This window comes from Psammomys obesus, unplaced genomic scaffold (genome assembly GCF_907164565.1).
Source record: "Psammomys obesus unplaced genomic scaffold, mPsaObe1.curated_primary_1811, whole genome shotgun sequence".
NCBI lineage: Eukaryota > Metazoa > Chordata > Mammalia > Rodentia > Muridae > Psammomys > Psammomys obesus.
In genome coordinates, this window is record NW_026586662.1 from 1941371 (window position 1) to 1967894 (window position 26524).

General features: G+C 39.7%; 2 protein-coding genes across 5 annotated transcripts in view; one reads left to right on the forward strand and one right to left on the reverse strand.

Moving 5' to 3' along the window:
* Dop1a (DOP1 leucine zipper like protein A) overlaps window positions 1-21765 on the reverse strand; it is a 106383-nt gene extending 84618 nt beyond the window's left edge. For all 4 annotated transcript variants that reach the window (XM_055602489.1, XM_055602488.1, XM_055602486.1 and 1 more), the window contains exon 1: window positions 21638-21765. The gene's annotated coding sequence lies outside the window, so the exon portion shown is untranslated. The remainder of the gene's footprint in view (window positions 1-21637) is intronic.
* Window positions 21766-23874: 2109 nt separating this feature from the next.
* Ube3d (ubiquitin protein ligase E3D) overlaps window positions 23875-26524 on the forward strand; it is a 101747-nt gene continuing 99097 nt past the window's right edge. Inside the window, exon 1 of the mRNA XM_055602497.1 lies at window positions 23875-24034. Coding sequence (XP_055458472.1) covers window positions 23958-24034 — 77 coding nt within the window. The 5' untranslated portion in view covers window positions 23875-23957. The remainder of the gene's footprint in view (window positions 24035-26524) is intronic.

Consider the following 26524-nt stretch of genomic DNA (forward strand, 5'->3'; position numbering starts at 1 on the left):
AAGTGAAACAGGCAAATCATAAATGACATTCTAATCTCTAAATCTTTGAGAAGTCATTAACAGTAGTTTTTCTGATTTGATCTATAGCACCATTTGAAAATTTAGTTAGTTCTTTTAGACTGACAATTCAGACAAATTGGAGTGGAATTGCATTAAACATGATTAGAGTGGTATTATTTCTCTTTCAAAAAATGAAAAATGAAGCAATATAGTTGTTTATACAAAGAATAAAAACCAGAGATTTTTCTGTGAAAACAGGTACTACACATTTATTTTTTATTTCATGGTAGAAACAATTTTAGAAACTAAGTGCTCCATCAGAGCACATACACTTTTAAGTTTCATTTAAATGGTTATAAAAAGTAAGTAGAATTCCTAACAGTCATACAAAGACGGTTTGTTCAGTTTAGTGCTGGCTGCCCTCTCCTAAGCCAAAACAAGAAAAGAGGAAGGCTGATTACTCACTTCTTGTAAAGATGTATTATTTACTCTGTGCATGCTTATCTGTGTATGTGTAGCATATATATGTGATACTCTTAGAGGCTAGAGGTCAGTGTCAGATCCCTGGAGCAGGGATGGAGCAGGCTGTGAGCCACTCAATATATTTCTAGGAACCAAACTCAGGCCCTCTATCTACAAGAGCAGAAAATCCCCAATTACTCTTTTTAAAGAGTCATCTGAGGGCTGTTTTTATCACAGTGCAAGTATATAAATGAATTTTGACAAATACCAAGCAAATGAGGAAATATGCCCTTCTTGGCCATGAAAGGAGAAAAAAAGCTCTATATTAATTAGTTGTTCTTACCAAATGTTTTTGACTAACCATAAAAATTTATCATTTAGTAATTGCTAAAAGTTCCGAGTTTCAATATTTACTTGGCAGTAAATACTTAACCAATTATACAGTTAACAAACTCATGAAACTAGCCACTCCAGAGAATTGGAAGATGATGAAAGAAAAATTTTAAAAGCTTTTTAATAACTTAAAAATGATAGAAAACCAAACATAGCAGGAATCCACAAATGGATTCTACTGGCATAGAAACACATGGAGGATCAATGGCTTCGAATTGAAGACCCAGGAATAAACCCAAATACCCAAGGACACCTGATTTCTGACATAGAAGCCAAAACCATACAATGGAAAAAAGACAGCATCTTCAACAAACAGTGCTGGTCTAACTGGAGGTCTACATGTAGAAAAACACAAATAGAACCATATTTATCACCCTGCACAAAACTAAAGTCCAAGTGGATCAAAGACCTCAACATAAAACTAGACACACTAAATCTGTTAGAAGATAAAGTGGGGAAGCGCCATTTTTGAATGCAGTGGCACAGGAGACAACTTCCTGAACAGAACACCAAGAGCTCAGGCTCTAAGATCAATAATCAATAAATGGGACTTCATGAAACTGAAAAGCTTCTGTAAAGCAAAGGACACTGTTGTCAGAACAAAATGATAGCCTACAAACTGGGAAAAGATATTCACCAACCCTACATCTGACAGAGGGCTAATATCCAGAATATATAAAGAACTCAAGAAGTTAAACACCAACAAACCAAAATAATCCAATTAAAAATGGGGTACAGAGCTAAATAGAGAATTCTCAATAGAGGAATACTGAATGACAGAGAAACACTAAAGTAATGCTCTATATCCTTAGTCATCCGGGAAATGCAAATCAAAACAACTCTGAGATTCCATCCCACACCCTTCAGAATGGCTAAGATCAAAAACTCAAGTGACAATACATGTTGGAGAGGATATGGAGAAAGGGGAACACTCCTCCATTGCTGGTGGGAATGTAAATTTGTAAAACTGCTTTTATTTATTAACTGTGTAAGTACTTTAAGGCTCACTTTACAACTCTTATTCCCCCAAGTTATTTCTTCTAGTCTCACAGCTTTAAACAGTCTGTTTACAGATACAGCCTCAATGTACAGTTACCACTTTCCTCTTCTATTATAGCTAAACAGTTAGAGATGAGCATTGTATCTACTTCTGTTCCCAAGTCTCTAGGCTCCATCTTCCACAGAGTAGCCATGTTGTTTCTTTGCTGAAAATCTGCCAATGGTTTTTCTCTGACGTAAGAATAATATCTTAACTATGTACATCAAAATAGCATATTTTGTACCGTAGGCATTTTGTTCCTGTTACTCCCTTAGAAGTTAGGCCAATTTCTTATGTGAATTTTTTTTTCTGCTCTTCCAGTCATAGGAAATCATTGCAAAACCTTTGTGATTAGTGTAAGTCGCCTTCCCCAAGCTCACACTCTTCATTCTACCTACACCGTCACATTATTCCTTGACTAGTGCTTATAATCTGAAATTGTTCTGTTTGCTTTTCCTGTCCATCACTTTTTGAAAGAGGCTGGAAACTTTTCTGACTAGTTCATTTCTGCATCTGCAGCTTTATAAGTGACCAGCAGCACATCTTCAAATATTTGGAATAAATGATTCACTGAATAAAACACAGTTCACAAATCATTTCAGTTTTTTTTTTTCTCTTGGGCAAAACTGTTAAAACAACAACAAAACATACAAACAAACAGCAGAACAACCATCACGTTCCTCTTCTTCACTTAGCTCAGCTAGACATTCTCTTTAAATACAGACAACATTTATATGACCACAAGTGCTCTACAAACAAACCAACCAACCAACCAACCCTCAAAGACTCCTTTAGGAATACCTAAGAAAACATGGCTTACCTAGTTACTTAAAAACGTACTAGAGTCATCTTTGTTGAACACAATTATTATATAAATGGAGCACAAGAAAATAATTTATGATAGTCTCTGAAGTCAAATACATATTAACATTAATCAGATATAGAACTAGTTAGAAGAAACATACTATACTTTAAAATACTTCTATTTGCAAATGTGCATGAATATACATATTTACATAATGTGGTATTTTAGTATGTATGCAACATATAAAATGCTCCCATCAACTGAGGCTTTTAATCACCCTCAGACATTTATTATTTCTTTGTGCCTGGAGCACTCAAAACCTTGTCTAGTAGCTATTTTGAAATACAAAATTAATTGTTCTCAATGGCTCCGAAAACTGTGCTGCAGTGCTGCTACCCATATGTATCCCTATGCCTTCCAGCCACTCCTCCTCTTACCATTATGCTTTTCTTGACTTCTATGAAGTTAGTATTTCACTTCCTCATAGAAGCAAGAGTGTACGACTTTGTCTTTCTGTGCCTGATTTATTTTAGTTGATGCACTATTCTTCAGGCCTTTGTGTTAGAGCAAATAAAGGAACTTCATTTTTAGGTTTAAATAATGTTCATTTTCTCATCTATATTTCAGATGATGAACACCTAGATTGATTCCACATTTAGCTAATGTAAATAATGCCTCAATAAACACTCAAGTGCAAGAACCTCAACATAATGATTTCCTTTACTTGGATATAGTCCCAGAAATGGGGTTACTAGATCAGATGGTGTATACACTTTTAGTTTCCTCAGGAATCTAAGTTCTGTTTTTATAATGATTATATGAGTTTACATTTTCACTGCAATGATTAATCTTGCCAACTTCATTTGATTTGGAATCAACTAAAAAATATCACTCTGTATTGATCTGTGAGGGTATTTCCAGGAAGGATTAACAGTGGGGAGAAGACCTACCAGAGTGGGTGGCACCTTCTGATGGCGGTCCATATATAAAGAGGTCTAAGGAAAAAGCAATGCTACTTGTTTGTTTTTTTCCTCCCACTTCTTGCTATTAAGTGTACCTACCCCATGGTCCTTACTACTACCAGCCTTCGCTGGCATCAGAAACCATCTTTGGCCTTCCAATGTGGAGTGAAGAGCAGTATCTCTCCAGAAATCTTCCAGGCCTTTAGTGTCAGGTTGGGAATGCTCAAGAGGCTCCAGCTTTTTGAAATGAGCAGCTACTACTTTCTCAGCCTCTTGTGTATGCAGTCAGTCAATGATGGACTACTGTGTAAGGAATTCAATAACTCACACTTTATAGTATATATCAATTTGATCCATTCTGTTCTTCTAGAACATTGGCTCGCAACCTGTGGTCTGTGACTCCTTTGACAACCCTCTATCTCCAAAAATATTTATAATTCATAACAGTAACAAAATCAGGCCAGGAGTGGTGGTGCACACCTTTAATCCTAGTACTCGGGAGGCAGAGGCAGAGGCAGGCAGATCTCCATGAGTTTGAGGCCATCCTGGTCTACAAAGCAAGTCCAGCACAGCCAGGTCTACACAGAGAAACCCTATTTTGAAAAAACCAGGGTGGGATTGGGAGGGAATGAGGGAGGGGGCTACAGCTGGGATACAAAGTTAATAAACTGTAACTAATATAAAAAATAAAAAATTTAATTAAAAAAGGAAAAAAAACGAAAAACAAACACAAAAAGTAGCAAAATTACAGTTATGAAGTAGTAATGAGAATAATTTTATGGTTGGTGTCACTACAATATGAAGAACTATATTAAAGGGTTGTAGCAGTAGGAAGGTTGAGAACCAGTGGTTTACAGAAACTTGGCCAATATATCCGATTAACAGCATACTTCTCATTTTTCTATATATTTGTCAGCACCTATTTTTCATATCATAAACAGCTACTCTAATTTAGATGAGAAGATGTTATCCTGTAGTTTTAATTTCCATCTTCTTGATTATTATTAGCAATGTTGGATATTTTTCAAATGCTTATTGACTATTTACACATTTTATGTTGATAAATACCTATTTTTAGGACTAGAGAGGTAGTTTAATTGGTAAAATAATTGCCGTGCCAGCACCAGGGCCTGATACTGATCTGCAAAATCCACTTAGTTGGCATGATTATAATCTAACCACTTTAAAGGTAGAGATGCAGATGTTGACCAATCTGACTAGCCTATTTGAAGAGATGCTGATCAGTGAGAGCCTCTAACTCAGGTGAACACAAAACAAAAGGATATACAATGCTTGAGGGATGGCCACTGATGTTTTCCTCTGGCTTCCATATGAACAAATACATACTGCAGCACATAACCAAGCACTATAGTAGAGATTGTTTTTAGACATCACATATGTATGTGTGTGTGTGTATTTTTCCCTAGTGTGCTTATCAAAAAAAAAAAAATTAAAACCAACCAACCAAACCCCCCCAAAAAAAACACAAAGCAAAGGAATATGAAATTATGCTTTCCTATTTTTTTAAGTAATTCTTTCTGAATGTTGATTTAACAGGAGCCATAAGTCAACTCCAAATAATACAAATATTCCACTAATTTCTTGCATATATATATATATGTATATATGCATATATATATTTAGATTGACACAAGAAGTTAGGGTCATTGAGGAAGAAGGACACTCAAAGAGAAGATGTCCCCCAGAAAACTGGCCTATAGGCAAGGCTGTGGGCAATTCCTGATTAATGATTGATATAGGAGGGTCAATCCCATTTAGGTGGTGCCATCCTGAGGCAGGTAGTCCTGAATTGTATAAGAAAGCAGGCTGAGCAAACTATGAGGGGCGAGACAGTTAGCACTTCCTCCATGACTTCTTCCTCAGCAGCTCTAGGTTCCTGCCTTGAGTTCCTGCCCTGAATTCCTCCAAAGATGGGAATGTGACCAGAGAGTTGTAAGATGAAATAAACTCTTTCTTCTCAAAGTTGATTTTAGTCTTGGTGTTTTATCACAGCAATAGAAACCTAACCAATCCACTGTTCAATACTGATAGTGTTTCCAGTAAACTAATAAGGCAAAATGATTGCACGTTAAGATAGGAAAGGCTTTGCTTTTGTGATTTTTATAAAACATTAATTCTAATTCAGTAAGTGACATGGAAGAAGAACTCTGTGCATTGTGCATAAAAAAGACAGTCTATTGTTTGTCCAGGTGAGGTAGTGTGTGCCTGTAATCCAAGCAATGAGGAGGCAGAGGCAGAAGCAGACAGATCCCTGTGAGTTTGAAGTCTGCCTGGTCTACATAGTGAGTTCCAGGACTACACAAGTGGGGGAGTAGACGGGGGCATGACGACAACCTAGTCTCCTGAGGAAATAATCCTGATGTGAAATTATGTTTCCCAGTGGAATAAAATCTGCACAAATGTAAGTGTGCCCAGGGCACATATATGGGTTATGTGCATTCTTTTTTTTTTTTTTTAATTTTATTTTATGTACATTGGAGTGAAGGTGTCAGATCCCTTGGAACTGGAGTTACAGACAGTTGTGAGCTGCCATGTGGGTGCTGGGAATTGAACCCAGGTCCTTTGGAAGAGCAGACAGTGCTCTTAACCACTGAGACATCTCTCCAGCACCTAGTTATGTGCATTCTTAATGAGATGAAGGATGCACACTAGCACATATAAAAAATGGTTTTTAAGACCTAAAAGATAGGCTAAAAAATGTTGGCAAATATAAATACAGTTCACCAGAAGGTTCATTGTGAGATGACAAAATACTTGAGAGAACAAATAATTTAAGGAAGCTTCTCACATTTTGGGAAATCTGATGAACAACACTGATAACTTAATTGCATAGTCTAGTTTAGTCATATATATTGGTACTTACTACACCTGTACAAACTAGTAGTATGTATTACAACTATGAAACCCAAATAATCCCAGCTTTGGGATACAGCATGCTTTTTTAAGAATCTATACTTTAGACAGCATCTTCAACAAATGGTGCAGGTCAAACTCTATGCAAAAGAATGAAAATAGATCTATATCCATCACCTTGCACAAAAACTATAAATAGATCAAGGACTTGATAGACTGGATCCAACAGAAAAGGAATTAGTGAATAGGCTTGAACTCACCGAACAGGAAAAGACTTTCTAAACAGGATACCTACAGCACAGGCATTAAGACCAACACTTAATAAATGGGACCTCAAGAAGCTAAAAAGCTTCTGTATAATATAAATAAAAACAACAGCAACAACAAAAACCTGAACATCAAAAAAACAAAAACAAAAACAAAAACAAAAAAACCCCAAATAACCCAATTTCAGAAATGGGGTTTAGAACTAAACAGAGTTTTCTAAACACAAATGACTGAGAAACATTTAAAGAACTGTTCAACATCCTTAGTCATCAGGGAAATGGAAATCAAAACTACTTTTAGATTTCATCTGACCCTAGTCAGAATTGCCAAGATCAATGAAACAAATGACAGCACATGGTAGAGAGGATGTGGGGAAATGAGACCACTCATTCATTGTTGATGGGAGTACAAACTGGTACAGCCACTATGGAAGTCAGAACAGAGGTTGCTCAAAAGCAAAGCAAAACAAAATAACAACAAAAAACCATGAGACTAAATCTACCACAATATCCAGATAGATCACTCTTGAGGATATACCCAAAGGACATTACATTTTACTACAGAGATGCTTGCTATCCATGTTCACTGTTTCTATAATCTTATTAGTCAGAAGCTGGAAATAGTCAAGATATCCATCAACTGATAAATAATGACAATATGGTACATTTCACAACAGAACCTAACTTAGCTATATTAGAAAACAGAAAATTTGCAGGTAAATCAATGAAACTTAAAAACAAGCATCTTGAGCTAGGTAAGCCAGACCCCAGAAGACAAATACTGCATGCTTTCTCTCTTAAAGTTTTAAGCTTTAGATATGTATGCTTCAATCAGAATAAAAAAAAAGACAGAGGTTGTAGAGCTAGTAAAGGACTGGAGGAGAGGAAAGACATGAAATAAGAGAAAGACATAAAATATAGTGTTATAAAGAGATAAATGGGAAAGTAGGAGGATTAAGCAGGGAAGGGGAGGGGAGGGCAGGGTTAAAGAGGGATTATAAGGAGGGACAACTAACACTAAAGGCCTTTTAAAAAGCCATATGGAGTAGAAGCTTCCTAAATATATATACACATGTCAAAGAAATGTAAATGAAATCACCATATAATAGGGAAGACAATGCCCAAACTACTTATGCCACAAATAAAAACCTTGTGTCTTGCTGAGTCATTGGGATACATAGACTCCTAAACATCATAGGCTCTTTCCAAGATTATTTGTTACTATATTATAATCTGACGGGAAGGCCCTATTGCTGAAGACACACTTATGTCATTGAACATGAAGAAATCAAGCTGGTCTCCCACTAGAAGATTCACCATTACTGACTAGCATTCATGGTGTTGAAACGTACTTTGCACACTACCAGAGGACACAAAGAAATTATCAATATCACCCAACTACAAACTCTGAGATGTATAATAGCAATATGCTGGCAATGGTGGCCTAAGCACTTTTGACTGGATTTAAGTCTCACTTTCCCTCACTGTTGACTAGATTTGAGGCTTACTCCATGACATGGAATCCATACCAGAAACTGTTAAAGTGCCCAAAACCTGAGACTAGATAGGTCATGAGCCCTAAGGGAAACTCTACTACTATTATTCTGCTAAAAGAATATAACAATCTAACTCCTAACAACATACTGTTATAACCCACATATCAGGGCTTTGCTGAATCCTGATCAGGGAAGCTTCTTCTCGGAATAGATGGTGATTATTAACACAGAGACCCACAACTAGACAATGTGCAGAGTGAGACTTTGGAGCACTCAGATCTAAATAGGACATCTGTATCAATCAAACTGCTCACCTCATGGCTCAGGGTACATATGGAAGATAAAGAGAGACAACTTTAAGAGCCAGAGGTGGTAGATGACTCCAAAGAAAGTGTTTTCCAGGTACAACAAGGCCGATACACTTATGAACCCACAGTGTAACAGACCTACAAAAGTTCAAACAAGCAAAAAATCCCAGCATGCCAAAGGGAGGTATGCACAAAGTCCCGTCTTTAACCACTGACACCTGAGAGGAAAGGGAAAATTAGTTTTCTCCAATGGCGTATCACTGGTTATATCAAACATGCTCTGGGGCAGGCTCCATGTTCGGAAGTAGTTGGCCAACACAAAAAGAACCCCCTGGTCTCCACTGCCTTTGTTTGTTTGTTTTTGAGAGAGACAGAGTCAGAGACAGACAGACAGCTAATAGCTGAGTGTGAGAGTGCTAGCGAGCACAAGTGAGTGCACAAAGAGTATGAAGCTGGGTGGGTAAGGAGGTAGGTAAGTCAGGTGGGTAGTAAGGGGAAGTAATATGATGAAAATATATTGTATGAAAATAATTTTAATAGAAAAAGAAAAAATACTACCTTTCAGTTACTGTTTGCTAGTATTAAATGTTTTATTTCATTGTATACATACTGTTTACATATGAAGAACAGATTTTTAGATGATAAGGAAAGACAGCCTGAGAATATTAAAATAGTACATTTATAAAAATCTAAATTATCTACATAGACCAAATACAATTATGCTTGAGCATGTAATTGATTGGACAAAATATTACACAGAAATGCACTAGCATATTAGTGGAAAAACATTATACAGAGGTAAAAAATAAAGTCCACATTGCACATATCATGAATTTATACATTAGTCCACTCAAAGGAATGGGAGAATATGTGGAAGAAAGTCTTGCAGAACTTCTGGAAAGCAAGCAGAACTGTTAGTAGCACCTATGCCTCCCCAGCTGTATAAACTGGTATTTTGGTAATCAGAAAGATTTGCTTTTGGAACAGTTTTAACAATGTGCACAAATGTGCCTGCTTCAGAGTGAACTTCTACCCATAGATCCCGAATATGTCACATTTAAATTTCAGCAGAATCCTGTGTTTTCATTAACATCATGTACCCCAAGAGCCATTTACTTTTTACAAGTAGAAAGTAGAGGATATTACTTCCCTCAGGAAGTTCAGAAAGGTAAATCTGATAATCCACCGGAAGCATTGTAGTTTTCTCAGCATGTAAGAAATGTCCTTGTTATAATTGACATTTTAATTCCTGGAAAGTGAAACACAAGTTCACAGTCCCGATTACAAGTCTTTTTTAGTAAGGGGACCCATATATTTAATTCTATCATCCGTACTTCTCTCCCTGCGAGCAATATCCCAGCTACTACTCTGCTCAAGACCTCCTCTCCTCACCTTGCTATCTTTTCAGGCTATGGTCTCTACTTCTTTTTGTCACCTGAATCTTTACTATTAGATGAAAGTTAACACTTCATGCTTCTGAATGACACCTTATGAGTCAGCTCCTGAGTTGCCTCAGTCTTTATTTCAATACCTTTTTTCAATTTTAGAAGCATGACTTAAAATACTACAGTAATTTGAATGTTCATTTGCTGTGTTTTTTTAAAGGCTTGTATTTTTTAACGTTGTAAGCAACCTAAAATTTACCATCTCACTGAGTGCATATTTCAGTAGTAATAAGTACATGCGAGTTGTAGAATCTTCTATCACTTTCATCTTGAAAGCCTAAAACTCCCTATATCCATTAAACAATTTCCATTTCATCTTTCTGCCCCTGCTCCTGGCAACTCTTTGGGTTTTTGTTTATATGAATTTGATTACTACAACTACTTCCCATAAGCAAAAACCATAGAGCATTTGTCTTTTTACTATGCTAGACCTATTTCATTCAGCATAATGTCCTCAACATTTATTTACAATGTAGCATGTGTCAGCTTTTTCTTTTCAAGCTGAATAATATTCTATTACATGGAATATTGTGTTTTCTTTATCAATTTATTTGTAAACACACACTGAGGCTGTTTCCACCTCTCAGCTATCCTAAAAGCTGCTACAAACACTGGCATGCTAGCATCTCTTCAAGACTCTCCTTTTAGTTCTAACTACCTATGGATTCAAAAGTGTGATTCCTAGACCACAGAGATAATTTTATTTTTATGTGTGTGGTGTACATTTGTGCTCATATGTGTGCAGGCTCAACTGTGTACCTGTGCAGGTACACATACACATATGTGCATATATGAAGGTCAGATGTTGACAGGCTTCAATTGAATCCTGAACCCACCTACGTGTGCTAGTCTAGACTTCTCTGAGGGAATCCCTCTCTACGTTCTAAGCAGAATTACAGGCAGCCCACCAGGCCTACCCAGCATTTTAGTGGGTCCTGGAGAACCAAACTGCAGGTGTATACTTGTGTGATAAGTGCTTTATCAGTACCTTGGTGTTTAATGCTTTGAGGAACTGTCATTATTTTCCAGTGTGGCTTGGCTGTACCATTTTATGTTCCTTATCCTTATCCACCACAAATAAAGGTTCTAATTTTTCTATAGTTGCACTAACATTATTTTCTGGGCAGTGTTTTGTTTTGTAATTAGCCACTATGAGGTGAGAGTAGCATTTCACTGCTGTTTTTATTTGTATTGTAACACTGAGCTTCTTTTCATGTTTATTAAGATCTTTGGAGAAATGTCTTTTTACATGCATGTGCTATATTTTTGTTGGGATGTGTGTAGTTGAGTTTAATTCTTAATTTATTCTAGACTTGAATTTTATCCTGCTCCATGGGCTGTTTTCTCACACTGTTGTATTTTTGATTGCCTGTGCTTCTGATGTGTTATCTGAGACTCACTGCCATATGCAGTAAAGCCTTTCTCCTATGCTGTTTTACTAGAATGAGTTTTTATGATTTCATGTCTTACATTTAGATTTTAATTAATTAATTTTGGAGTATGTAAGCATCAAATTTCATTTTTCTGCAAGTTGTTAATATAGTTTTCCAACACCATTTGTTGAAGAGCTTGTCCTTACATGCCGGGCAATCTTGGCACTTTCATGTGACAACATTTGACTATACAAACAGATTTTTTTTGTTTTGTTTATATATATATATATATGATTCTTTATTAATTACACTTTATTCACTTTGTATCCCCCCTGTAGTTCCCTCCCTCCTCCTGCCCAAATCCCTCCCTTCCACCACCCTCTGAATGCATGCCCTTCCCCAAGTCCACTGATAGGGGATGTCTTTTCCTTCCTTCTGATCCTAGTCAATTAGGTCTCATCAGGAGTGGCTGCAGTGTCTTCTTCTGTGGCCTGGTAATGCTGTTTCCCCCTCAGGGGGAGGTAATTAAAGAGCAGGCCAATCAGTTCATGTCAGAGACAGTCCCTGATCCTATTACAATGGAACCCACTTGGATACTGAACTGCCATGGGCTACATCTGTGCAGGGGTCTTAGGTTATCTCCATGCATAGTCCTTGGTTGGAATAGCAATCTCAGGAAAGACCCCTGTGCTCAGATTTTTTGGTTCTGTTGCTCTCCTTGTGGAGCTCCTGTCCTCTCCAGATCTTACTATTTTCCACTTCTTTCCTAAGATTCTCCGCACTCTGCCCAAAGGTTGGCCATAAGTCTCAGCATCTGCATTGATAGTCTGCAGGACAGAGCATTTCAGAGGTCCTCTGTGTCAGGCTCCTGACTTGTTCCTTCTTTTCTTTTTCTGATGTCCATCTTCTTTGCCTTTCTGGATAGGAATTGAGCATTTTAGCAAGAGTCCTCCCTCTTTGATTAGTTTCTTTAGGTGTACAGGTTTTAGTAGGTTTATCCTATATTATATGTTTCTATGAGTGAGTATATACCGTGTGCGTTTTTCTGCTTCTGGGATAGCTCACTCAGGATGATCTTTTCCAGATCCCACCATTTACCTGCAAATTTCATTATTTCCTTGTTTTTTATTGCTGAGTAATATTCCATTGTGTAGATATACCACAATTTCTGCATCCATTCCTCCACTGAGGGGCATCTGGGCTATTTCCAGCTTCTGGCTATTACAATTAAGGCTGCTACAAACATGGTTGAGCAAATGTCCTTATTGTGTACTTGAGACTCTTTCAGGTATATGCCTAGGAGAGGTATAGCTGGATCTTGAGGAAGCGCTATTCCTAGCTGTCTGAGAAAGCACCAGATTGCTTTCCAGAGTGGTTGTACAAGTTTACATTCCCACCAGCAGTGGAGGAGGGTTCCCCTTTCTCCACAACCTCTCCAGCATGTGTTGTCTCTTGAGTTTTTGATCTTATCCATTCTGATGGGTGTAAGGTGAAATCTTAGGGTCATTTTGATTTGCATTTCCCTGATGGCTAATGAGGTTGAACATTTCTTTAAGTGTTTCTCTGCCATTCGATATTCTTCTGTACACACTGAGATTTATACTACGAGGTTCCACTTTATTCCATGGTCTCTGTCTTTATGTTAGTAATACGCTGTTTTCATTACTACGGCTCTTTAATTTTTAAATTTAATTTAATTTATATATTTATTATAATTTGTTCACTTTGTATCCCGCTACAGCCTCCTCCATTGTCTCCTTCCAGTCCCACCCTCCTTCCCTCTTCTCCCCCATGCCCTTTTCCTAGTCCACTAATAGAGGCGGTCCTCCTCCACTTCTATCCGACCCTAGCTCATCAGGTCTCATCAGGACTGGCTGCATCATCTTCCTCTGTGGCCTGGCAAGGCTGCACCCCACAGGGTGAGGTGATCAAAGAATCAGCCACTGAGTTCATGTCAGAGACAACCCCTGTACTCCTTATGAGAGAACACACTTGGAACCTGAGCAGCCAATAGGCTTCCTTTGAACAGGGGTTCTGAGAGTAGTGGTGTTTACAACTAATCTTAATCTTTTTTAAAGCTAGTTTTTTTCTGTCTGAAACACTAAATCCCCACCTAGTTCCAAGTCTATCAGGTGAGCACCTACTCAACTTTTAGGTCTCAGATCTTATGTAGTTTGAGAAGTCTTCCTGACCTCCCCACCCTCCCTCAATTAATTTCTTCCACCTTCAACTTCTACTTTATATTATCCCTCTATCACAGAGCTCAGCTTGATTTTCTGTAACTGACTTGTGGCTCCCATGGTCACAATCTCAGTGACAGAGGGGCCTCATCTGTAATTTTAGTTTTCACGACCACTCCTAGTAAATGCTTCACCACAGTGCATAATCAATAAACATCATCAATACTGAACCACAGTGTTTTTTACCATGCTCTGCTGGTAGAAAGAATGAATAAAGTCTATGTACTGATTTAGAAAACACTTCCAAGATACATAAACTAAAAAAAAAAAAAAAAAAAAAAAACGGGAAGATATAGAAGTGCTTAGAAAGTTATAACTTACATAAGAAAGGCAGATATATATCAATTTGTGTATATATGATACCTCTCCAAAATAATAGTAAAAAGTTGATTATCTTCCGGGGTCAGATGGGAGTCAAGTAAATGGAGGATGAGAAAAGAGTTTTCACTATATACTTTAAAAATTATATGAAATTTTTCCTATTTATGACAATGTTTAAAAAATTTAAAACAGAATGACTAAATAATGTCCCTAAAGAACATCAAATGGAGGCTGAAGATATAGCTCAGTGTCTAGCACATGCAAGGTCCTAGGTTTGATCACTGTGTGTGTTTCTGAGAGACAGATGGGGGAGGTGAATAAATGGATTAAAGTAACAACAATGTGTTACTTCCTTTCTCTTTCATCTCACAAGAGAAAAATCAAAATGAATAAGAGCTGTATCTTCAATGCGACTTGTGAACCCAGTTACACCTCTGCCCAGGGCTAGAAAGTATGGCAGCTCCTACTCTGATGTTTCTTGGATCACTCATTCTGGAGCTACTGCTTTTGTCAAAAGATAATCTGACAACCCTGTAGAACAGTAGTTCTTTACCTGTGGGTTGTGACCCCTTGGGGGTGTCGAATGACACCCCTTTGGCAGGGGTTGCCTAAGACCACTGGAAAGCACAGATATTTACACTGTAATTGAGAACAGTAGCAAAATTACAGTTGTGGAGTAGCAATGAATGTATGGTTGGGGGTCACTACACCATGAGGAACATTAAAGGGCTGCAGCATTAGGAAGCTTGAGAACCACTGCTCTAGAGACTCACTTGGCGAGGAACCTTCCCCAGCAGTGAGGAAAAACCAAAACCAAAGCCTGCAGTCATGTGTGTAAATCATCTCATAAGTGGATCCACTAGCCACTGCAGCTCTGGCCAACAGGTGACTGCAATAACACGAGGGGGGGAGGGGGGATAGTACTTCAAGGCCAAGTTCCTCTATCCTTTCTGAAAATAAAATAAAACCTCAAAAACACTGAATTGTTACAGTATTTTAAGTCAGTAGGGCTTGAGATGATTTAGGTAATGGTTCCATTTCACTGTTAGCTTGCTGGACTTGGAATCACCTACAAGACACACTTCAAGCCTTGTCTGTGTGGGAATTTACAAAAGGTTCCACTCTACGAGTGACAGCATCTCACAGAATGAGGTCCTAGACTGACGAGCGAAGGTTGAGGAAAGCAGCTGAACCCAGGATTGTTTCTCTGCTTCTGTCTGTGGACACAATGTGGCCAGCTGCCTCACCTATGGTCATACCCTCCACAATGACCGTCTCTACGCTTAAGCTGTAAGCCAACATGACCCTCCTCCCTTAACCTGCTTCTCATCAGGTATTTGGTACAGCAGTGAAAAAAAAAGTGACTAATACAATTTGACATACAGCAATACCTAACTAGAAGAATTTATTCACAAGTAACATTTTACTTTTTTTTTTAAAGTATAAATTCTGCCAAATATATCTTGGTCCCCACTGAAAGCCTTGCCTGGGTACAAAAGATGACTAGTTCAGACTCTGTATCCTCCTCACTAGGGTAGGTTCTTAGCACACTTTGTTTTTCAGAAAAGATACATGTTTGGTGTTCCTGGATTTTCTGCACTCTGTATGTATAATAACAGAGTGCTGAAAGCAGATGCCCATAAGATGCTTTGTTTCCTAGTATTCCCCTGAAAAAGACTGACAGATCTAATATGAATCCACAGAAAGTCAGTCACTTCTAAGCTTCAGTACTCTGTAATACATAAAATAAATGCATCATCAATGAAATGAAAACAAAAAAGGGGGGTATAGACTCTATACTCTAAAAGACACAGCATAGACAGTGGTTATCAGGTCACATTAAGCTAACTGCATCAAGTTATAGAATCAGGTAGGGCTGGAAAAGGCACTTTGAGGACTCTGACACCATAAAATAAAATTATGATGCTAGAGTCCCTATTCAGACTCAAAGTTGAGTTTACAATCCATGATGCCATTGTCCACAATAAGGAAGTCACTGACACACGAATGCCAAAATGACAAAGAGTAGCTATGAAGCAAGTACTGTTTTGCTTTTTTCTTAATTAGAGAATACTCTTCAGGGAAAAAAACAACAACAAACAAACATAAAAAGCCCTACATGGTAAGATAGTTGTTAGAGTGTATGGAAAAGCCACTGTGCTAGTCTGCCTTTTGAAAAGGCATAAATAGTGGTCTGGGGTGGTACTTGTGGCATAAAAAATATTCTAGAAAACTTATCTGAAAATTTTATGAAAGCAGCTTATAAAGATGTTTTTAGACAACTGATATTTTATGGCCCCTTTTCCTAATATTATAGAATACAACCAATAGCAGTAGGCTATTTACCTGCTTAATTCAAAGAATAAGATTGCTATGCATTTACAGTTACCGTGATTGTCAGCAGTCACTCGATGACAGCTCATCTGGGACAGCTATACAGCTGTTTCATGTTCTAGTGGGCATGAAGAGACCACTTCTCAGCGGTCCATTCTTTCTTATGACAGATTAAACAGCTGTTTTCTAAATCCAGTCTGAGGATGCATCCCCAAACCTCAGACTAATAGCAATCTAACCTCTGGCTGAGCAGCAAATCACTGTACGTACTGAATGCTGCATGACCACAAGAGTTTTTGCTTGTTCTGATAATAGGAACCCTGATCTAATTAAATGGTCTATTTACCTAAGCTCTTTGCCCATGAATACAAAACAACACCGAACTTCTGGCTCAAAATCTAGATACATGTCCATAAATTCTCACAGCTACCTGAAACACAAAAATGTCCATACAAAAAAACAGAGAATCAATTTTCATGCCGTTCTTATGAATGTCCTTCCAAAAGACAGGGTATTTTTCATTATGCCAGAGGAAAAAGGATAAATGTGATAAAAGCATTTTTCATTATGCCAGAAGAAAATGAAATATGAAAAAAGAAAATTGAAAAAGGCCACATAAACTTTAAGTGACAAGAGAGGAATCGATGAGGAGTGAGCTGCACTTTAAGCTCATCACCTTACGGACCCTCACAGACTCCTTCCCTCAAGAAGTTCCCTCTAAAACGGAATATAAGAAGTGAGTTTTAAAAGTGCATTATTTTACCCCTCTAGGTCACTGGGTTAATAGAAGGGCCTTGCTTCTAGGATTTAGGTTTTTCCCCTGAGAGTTAAGGCTACTAAATTTATCTTACTAAAACTGCAGTTCTAGCTTTTTATTATGTGATACTAGGAACATTAAGATAGTTTTGAAAATATAAGCACTTACTTGGTTCAGTAATGATCATATGAGGTTTTCCTTTTGTACTGTATTTTTGAGTTTCTAGATCTTTCTAGATCTTTCAGTTTGTTGTATCTTTTTATTTATTTATTTTTGGTCCCCGCCTCTCTGGACAAGGTCTCCCTTTGTAACAACAGCCTTGGCTGTCATAGAACTCACTTTGTAGAGCAGGCTGGCCTCAGATGCACAGAATGCTTGCCTCTGCCTTGCCTCCCAAGTGCTGGGATTGAAGGTGCGCACCCCTACCACCACCCCGCTTTTGTACTGTCTTTTTAAAGTATGCTGTAACACATTTTGAATTTTCAATTAAGCCATTCTCCAAGTTTTGCACTGATAAGACTTAAAAGGAAGTTCAAAATTCTGATTAACTTAAATATTTATGGAACCCTGGGCACCAGCTACCAGATAGATGACTTCATAGACTTCTTAGACCGGGGAGGATAAAGTGAATTAAAAGGTGAAGAAGGCATTCCTTCTTCATTTGCTTCTAATCCCTCCAACTATAGCAAGAAGAAAGTCTTAGTTTGGTACCAGGATGACATCAAGAATAAGACTCAAATTCTGGCTACTCTCCCTTTTAAACAAAGAACGTTCAGTCTCAAGGTTTAGAGTATTCAGGGAGCATACATTTCTAGTTAAAAACTTTCAACAGCACTGCTTTATTTTTACCTGTGTCCGCCTTCTGTTTATGGCAAATGCTATCAACTGTTAACTGAAGGGTATTTCAAGTCTCTTTGGAAAAATAATCACGTTGATACACTGCAGTAGTATACAGGAAACTACTTTGTGTATATAGTCAAATTTTTGATAAGGAAAACAAATTTTATAAATACTCCATTAAACCATCTATTTGATCAAGAAGTGCTGTTTGTGCTGTGCATGAATTCATCTATTTAGTCATCACAAAGGACAAAACTTTATCTCTTTATTTTAAGTACAACCAAGGCAGAGGAGGAAATTACTGAAAGTGAGGTTATGAAAAAAAAAAAAAAGATTCACAAATGAGGTGGTATTTGAGGTAGAACTTGAAGGAAAGATGTAATTCATACAAACATGAAGGAAGAGAACTCTAAACAAGGGAAACTGAACAGTACATGCCTGACTGGTAACAAGTTGGATACATGGGTGTGCTTGTTAAAACCTAGTAAAATGTATCATTAAATAGATGTATGAAAACTGTTCTTTAAGAAATTTGATATTATCTTTGACTTGCATATGTAAAGTCACTGAGGTGTAAGACTTAGTTGGCTTATAATAGAGTTAAACAATATCAAGAGAAAAGAAAAATCAGTTCAGAAACATGTGAATCAAAGTATTTTCAAACAATAAACTTTTAGCCAATAAAACCTTTAGCTACTAAACAAAAACATTAGCTTTACATATCTACTAAACAGTTTTATTTTAGAAGCCAAACTTATCATATTTAAGGCTTATCTATTAAAATTAAATATTCCAAGGTGGGCATGATGGAGCACACCTTTAATCCCAGTGCTCTGGAGGCACAGGCAGGTGAGTCTCTGAGTTCAAGGCCACCCTGGACTTCTGAGTGAGTTCCAGGACAGCCAGGACTACACAGTGAAATCCTGTCTCAAAAAACATACAAACAAATAAAATGAAATATTCTATATCCCCCCCTCAAACTGAACTGTTCATTAATAGCACTTATCCCAAGTAATAAAGAAGACAGAGTATCTTCAAAGTCGAATATTAGTAACACCCCCAAAAGGCTTGGTCCCAAGCTACTGCTGCCATTTGCAGGGGTGAGGAAGTTGTGTTTGGAAACTTAAAAAGTGAAGCTATGGAGAAGTAGGTTGGGGATGGGGTAGGTTATGGCAGGAATGGGCTGAATCTTGCCAAGCCCCCCACTTTTTTGTCCAACATGAGGTAAATAGCCTCTGCCACGCCATTCTCTGACTATAAGACTTGAGAAGCAACAGATCCAAGATCAGGGATAGCAATTGCAATGTAAAAAAGTTTGTGCTCCCTGCTTGTCGGTTATTTTCTAACAGTGACATAGAAAAAGGATTTAATTTTTAACATTTAGATACTGTTTCCAAATAGCTTAGAAATAATAGTCTCAGAATTTTTTTGGCCTTTAGCTCTTTTCAATTACCTGAGATTTTTAAAATCATGTAGTTATTAGTTCTCATTGTTTTGAGAATGCCTAACTGGAGTGGGAAATCATTATAGTGAAAGTAAAACCATTACCAACAAGTCTTCACTTGTTGGAACTTTAAAGGGCCATTTAAAATATATTCAATAATAACCACAAAACTCAAACCAAAAAACATGCCTTATGGTTGAAGAAAAGCATCAAGAGATTGTAAAAGAACATATTCTTTGCTTTAAATGAAAGCATTAGGACCATAAGGGATGTATGCATCCTTAATATTTTTTTTCTAATGAAAATACAATTTCTTTTGTTATACAAGTGAGGCCTCATTAGATCTTCATGCTCCAGATACCTTAGACAGCAACAATAAGCCAAAGCATGGCATTTTATACTTGGAAGCAGACATACCTCAATTATAGCAATTCTGAGATTAGTAGCATGTGTTACTTTATTCTAGAAGATTTTAACAATACTGGGAATGGAACCCAGGGTCTCATGCTTGCTTGGTAAGCATTCTATCATAAGCCTGCATTTAAAAATGTGCACTCTGGTTAGCTAAATCTGGGAACTGCGATTTAAACCTTCCTTTGGAAATTATATTCATGCAAGCATGGCAGTAACGTTTTTGAGGCATTGCCTTCATAAGCAAACCAAAGTTATAACTGGGGGATGGAGCTATGGCTCGGTGGTAGAGTGTTCGCCCTATGTTGGAAATACCCTGAGTTTGATCTCCAATACTGAAAAAAAAAAAAAAAAAAACAAACAAAAAACAAAAAACAAAAACTCAAGCTTGGTTAAATCTAGTGTGTTGCCATAGCATGTGACATGAACACTGTTAACAGAAAATGTCAATTTGGAAAACCATGGTATTTTCAAATTCCTTGAGGCTGAGCATGTGCAAAGCCCCTAGGTTTGACTCCTTCCCAGCACCCCAAGAAAAAAGTTTACAATGGGTTAGGAGTGCAGGCTTGTGGTGGAATCTTAGGAAGCATTCAAGACTCCTGATTTCCAATTCCAGTACTACTAAAACAAAACAACAAACAGAACAAAACAAAACAAACAGTAACACCACAAACACACAGCAACTGAGGACTAGAGAGCTCACACCTGGTTAGCAACAAAAGCCAGAACTTTGAACCTTAGCCCTCAATCCTCAGGCTACAGTTGTTTCTACTATTTAGATTATAAAACAGGACTCCCGACAACAGTTAAACAATTAGTAAACATTTGGGTGATGGTATCTATCAAGTTTTCTGGTTTGTGTTTACTTCAGTGTTTTTAATTCTTTATTAAAAATTGGGTCCCCATAAGGAGGAACACCTGGAGATTTGCTCCCCCCTTTTGCAATTCTGAGGAATGACAAAGTTTAACTAAAAGCAATCATCATAACAAGGCATTCAGACTACCTGGGCTATAATCTACCTGTAACTTCGGTCAGCTTAACGAAATCAAAGCGTTGATGATCAGTTGGGTTACCTGGCACATAATGACGCCCCATGTTATTCATAAAAGTCATACTAACATGAACAAATACAAGCAACCTTAACATGACAAGACCTTAACACCTACACAAAGGGCCAGAACTACCAAAAAGAAAAAGTGTTTGCTCCACAGTTCAGAACTATAACATGAGGAAGATTCCTGTGTTTTTCTAATCACCAAAAACATGTGTGTTTTGACGACAGCCTCTAAATCTGGCTTTTCTTCAACTCCACAGAACCCTGAGATGATGTAAGATTAAACAGAACACAATTTGCTTGGCGAGGAAAAAGTACAGTTGCCTGCTCTATCCCTCCCCATCAGGGTAAGGAGGGGTGAAGCGGGTTGAAGTGTGGGTATGGTGCAACTTTCAAAGCCAAGGGAATCAAAGGTGAGGACTGTTAACAACTTCCGTGTGCCGGCCCGACTTCCTCCTGGAGAACTTGGCTCTGCTTCCTGACCCTCTGCACCTGCACCTCGGCGGGCCTCGGCATCCCCACAACCATAAAGGGACCCACCGGACAGGCAACAGGGTGGCTGGAAGCCTCCAACAAAGGGGCCGGGCGCCCGCACCGGCTCTGCCCGCCGAAGGAGGCGGACGGACAGGCCCCGGGGTCCCACCGCTCGCCCGGGTCCCGGCCCCGCTGGCCCTCCCGCGGCGGGCTCGGGTGGGGGGCCGGGCGGGGACACCCCGACGCCACCGTCTCAGGTCGGCCCGGGAGAGGCCCGACCGAACCACGCCGCGCCGCGCCTCGCCGCGCGACCGCGCCGGGGGCGGGGACGCTGTTACCTGCCGCGGGCTCTGCCGCTCCCAGCCGGCGCCGCTCTCTTGGCAACCACGGCCGCCGCACGAAGGCCGCCAGCGAGGGCCTAGTGACAGCTACCAGCGTGCACCGCGCGCGCCCACGCCGGCGTCGACGTCGGCGGCCTCGGTCCCGCCCCTCGCCACCCCCTCCCAACCCCCGACCGCTGCTCGGTGGCGCCACAGCGCCCTCACGCGGGCGGTCGTGGGGGCGACCGCGAGAAGGCCGGAGCAGCCAGAACCCTCCTTTTGATGGATCCGGGGAAAGGCAGGACAGTTTTGAAGTGTGGCTGAGCCAGAGGATGCACCAATACTTTATTCGAGTATTTATTCAAACTCTGTGTAGAACTGAGTGACACTTTAGCATATATTAGCATATATCTAGATTTCTTTCAAACGTACAGTTACCCCAAAGGCTTTTTTGTCTGGAAAAATTTATGTGTTTCGGTGTGAACAAGTTTTAAAGGAGCCTGCTATTCTGAGAATGCTGTGCATTTCACTATGTGCCAGCATTTAAGCATTTTACACTCCCTAAGTGTTAGAAGTGGAAGATGACAATCGCCCTTCAAATAAATGAGTTGACACCAAATAGTAATTACCTTTGTTTTTTTTCAAAGATTATTTACGTGTATTTTCTGTGTGAGAGTTCCTGCAGGTATGTATGTGCATGACTGGAGCCCAGAAGAAGGGGTCAAACGCCCCGGGGTGACAAGCAGTTATGAGGGGAGGGATTTGAGTGCTGGACACCTAGCTTCCCGGTCCTCCGAAAAGAGCGGCAAGTGCTCTTAACTGCCGAGCCAACTTTCCAGCGTCCAGCTTTTATTTTGTAAGCCATCACCCCCACCCACCTATGATTACAAATTGTTGGGAAGAAACAGAAATTTATGCTGCAACATGATAAACTTTAAAACAGCTCAATGGCAGGTATTAGGAAGCTTGTCTGAAGTTATATTTCTCAATATATTTAAAGACCACTTAATTTTGAGCTAGTGTCTTGCCACATAGCCCTGCACTCACTATATAGCCCAAACTGACCTAAATGCTGAGATTACAGATATGCACTATTATCCTTGGCTTAAAGAACTTACTTAGAAATTTGTTTGGTATGGGGTTAACTATATGACTTTGAAATGGAATATCAACAAACAGGATTTCTATCCTGGCCAGTTTTATGCCAACTTGACACAAGCTTAAAGGCATCTGAAAGGAGGGAACCTCAATTGAGAAAAATCCAGCTGTAATGCCTTGTCTTAATTAGTGGTTGACGAGGTAGAGCCAGCCCATGGGATAGTCCAGAGCTTTCCCAGGCTGGGTTTCATAAGAAAGCAAGCTGAGCAAAGCCATGGAGAGCCAAGTCAATAAGCAGGACCCTTCATGGCCTCTCTCTGCACCATCTTCTGCCTCCAGGTTTCTGCCCTGTTTTGAGTTCCTGTCCTGACATCCTTCAGTGATAAACAGTGCTGTAGAAGTGTAAGCTGAATAAACCATTTCATCCCAAGTTTCTTTGGTCATGGTGTTTCATCACAACAACAGTAACATTAAGAATTTCCTTTGTCTTATACAAGCTATCGTTTTAAAGGACAGCCTCTCATTTTTAAAGAAGTCCTATTCAAATTCTATGGCCTGACATACTTATTTAAGCCTTTATCCTTTACTGTGTCAGACTTTCAAGATGTATCTTGTAATAGCGATGGAATTCTGACTTCTGAGTTCTATTTCTGCAGTATAATGGGAGTGTATATAAGCAATCGCCCATTTTCTTTTTGCGCTCAAAAATTATACGAATGATTAGTCCTGCAAACTCAAGATACTCGACTCCATCCACCATCTTTTCATGGCTTACAGAGACCTTACAAGCTTTTGCAACTGTTTCAGTCTTGGAACTACCATGTCTGCGGCAAAATGCAATGCCCAATTCATCTTTGACATTTTGGTTGCACCAGACGGAAGCAAATAAACGGCTCTAGTTCCAAAAAAAAAAAAAAAAAGGGACACGCAGATAAAGTGGGCTGTGGGCAGGTAATTCAGATCTGGACCTTTGGAAAGCTCCCACCCGTACAGCCTCTGCTTCATTATCTACCTCATCTCTACCCAAGCCCCGCAGAGGAGTGCGTCCACCGGCCCAGGAGCTGGGGACAGGTGTGCTCCAGGGCCGGGCGCCTCGGCAGCGCGAACTCTGCCCGGAAGGCGGCGCTGTAGCCGGCAGAGCCCGCCCGGCTGCCTGGGAGCCGGCTGCACGTGCTCCCACTCCGCTCCGGTTCTGCTGGCCGCGTGCTCGCTCGGTCCCGCGTGGGGCCCCGAGGCGGCCATGGCGGTGGTTGCGGCGGAAACGCGCGTGTTCCTGGAAGTGCGGAGACGGCTGCAGAGCGCGCTGCTGATCCTGGGGTAAGGGAGGAGGCGGCGGCGGCGGGCGCGACCGCGTGCGTGAGCCGCGCGCGCGGCGCAGGAGCGCGGCTGCGCGGGGCCGAGGGGCCGAGCACGGGGCGGTGTGCGCGTGCGCGGAACGGGATGCGGGAGGCGGATTTAGATGTTTTTTGTTTGCCTGGCAAGCGCTTTAGCTTGCAAACCTTGAATTTCGTATTTACTGCACAAACAAGAACCTTTTAACGGGAAAACACTCCTTTTTGCTTATGGTCAGCAATCTTAATGGCCTGTGATCCCTTCGTAGCTTTTGCCTTGTTCTTTGTAATAAATGTTCCAAAATAATTTAGATCTGAAAATTCACTGCAGAGCAGCACAGCTCTATTTGTTTGTTTGTTTGTTCGATTGGTTGATTTGGCTTTTTTGGAGACGGGCTTTCTTTGTGTAACCTTGTCTGTCCCGGACTCGTTTTGTAGATCAGTCTGGCCTCGAACTCCCGTCTGCCTCTGCCTCCCGAGTGCTGGGATTAAAGTCGTGTACCACCATGCCCAGCGTTTGTTTTTTTTTTTTTTTTTTTTTTTTTTTTCTTTTTCTTTTTCTTTTTCTAAGCTTTTCTTCTTTTCCTGAAATCTGCCAAGTAGCTAGAATGGCAGTTTGGGATATGGCCTGAGAACTGAATTCAAATCTGAGCTTCCCCACAGGATAGAATAATTTTACCCGAATTTCTTCACTTTTAAGATTGGGATTGAAGCCGGGCCTGTTGGCCCATGCCTGTAATGCTAGTATTTGTAGAGACAGAGGCAGGCGGCTCTCTGTGAGTTTGAGGCCAGCCTGGTCTACAAAGTGAGTCCAGGACAGCCAAGGCTACAGAGAGAAACGTTATCTTCAAAACCAAAAACAAAACAAACAAAAGATTGGGACTGAGCCCAGGGTCAGTGTAATAATTCAATTTGCCTAGCGTATACAGGCCTTGAATTCTTTCCCCAGGATGGGGGTGAAGGCTGGGGAGATAAAGGAGTTCGGTCATAAGTTCGATCTTACAAACTTAATGAAATTTGAAGAAATATCTGCAATTTCAACCTTGTTCAGTAATTAATAGTACAAACATTATCAAATACATCTCCTTAACCCCCGTACAAAACAAACTCTAAGCAAGGTGAGAAACCTTGCTAGACTTTATATCTGTCCCTCTGGTCTTTTGACTGCCGATCTCTGACACCACTCAGTTCCCTTGCTCTAGTAACAACCATGGTCTGGTCTCATTCATCCGTTCCACACAATGCCACTGTTTCTTGAACTGCGTTGACATGTGTATCGGTCGGTGTTCTCTAGAGTAACATAATTTATTGAATGAATCTCTCTGTTATGAAAAGGGATTTATTAGGAAGACTTACAGGATGCAGGATGCAGTCCAGCTAATCCAACAATGGCTACCTAAGGGTCCTGTTATGCTGGTTGGATGTCTCCGCTCATCTTCAGTATGCTTCAGAATCTCAAAGAAGTAGGCTCTGATACCAGTGAAGGGATGAATTAGCCAGTGAGAGCAAGGGCAAGCAGGCAAAGAGCTTCCTTCTTCCTTATATAGGCTTCCAACAGAAAATATGGCCCAGATTTGAGGCAGCTTTTCCCAGCTCAAAAGATCTGCATGAAGGCATGTCTTCCTACCTCAGAGGTCAGGATTAGAAGAAATGAATCTGCCTACTTCGAATTAAGCAAAAGCCCCTCGCAGGTGTGCTCCCTATTTTTATTTTTTAATTAATTCCAGATGCATTGAAGTTGACATAATGTCATTTCTATCTGCTTTGCCTGGCATGTTTTCTGTTGCTCTTGTGTTTTGTGTTCTTGACAGTGCCTAACAATGCATTCGTGGCTGGTCTAAGTTACTAGGTGAACCAGGCTGACTTTGAGATCTGCCTGCCTCTGCCTTCACATTACTGGGAACCTTCAACAAGGGTTTGAGATTCATGTTTCTTCTGTGTTGTTGATTTATTAGTATTCCTTTTTTGTTTCTTACTGAGTAATTTTCCATTGTCTGAGTATTCCGCAAACCACTTGCTTATTCTGCTATTGCTGGATGTTTTATTTCCAGAAAGGGTTTATTATGAGTCAGCTGTACTAGCGTCATAGTGTAAGATGTGTGTGCATGTGCTTGTGTGTGTGTATGTGTTGTTGGAGCTAGGCAACTGCATTTGCCACTGAGCCACACCCCCAACATATGTCTTTTTATGACATACATACCCTTGGATTAATACCTAAGGGTGAAATTACTGGCATGTAGGATAGAGGTGTCTCATTGCTTTGTGAGAAACTCTCAAATAGTTCTCCAATGTGGTCATTCTCTTTGGTTTGAGCTGTTCTGATGGAGATGAGGAGGTATCTCATGGTGGTTTTAATTTCCTTGTTGGCTTACAGTGTTGAGAACTTTTTCATCGCCTTTTTGATAATCCAAGTATTTGTGGATGTGTGTCTTGTAAAGCGTCTTATGGTTTCTAGCTAATAAAAACAGGTTAATCT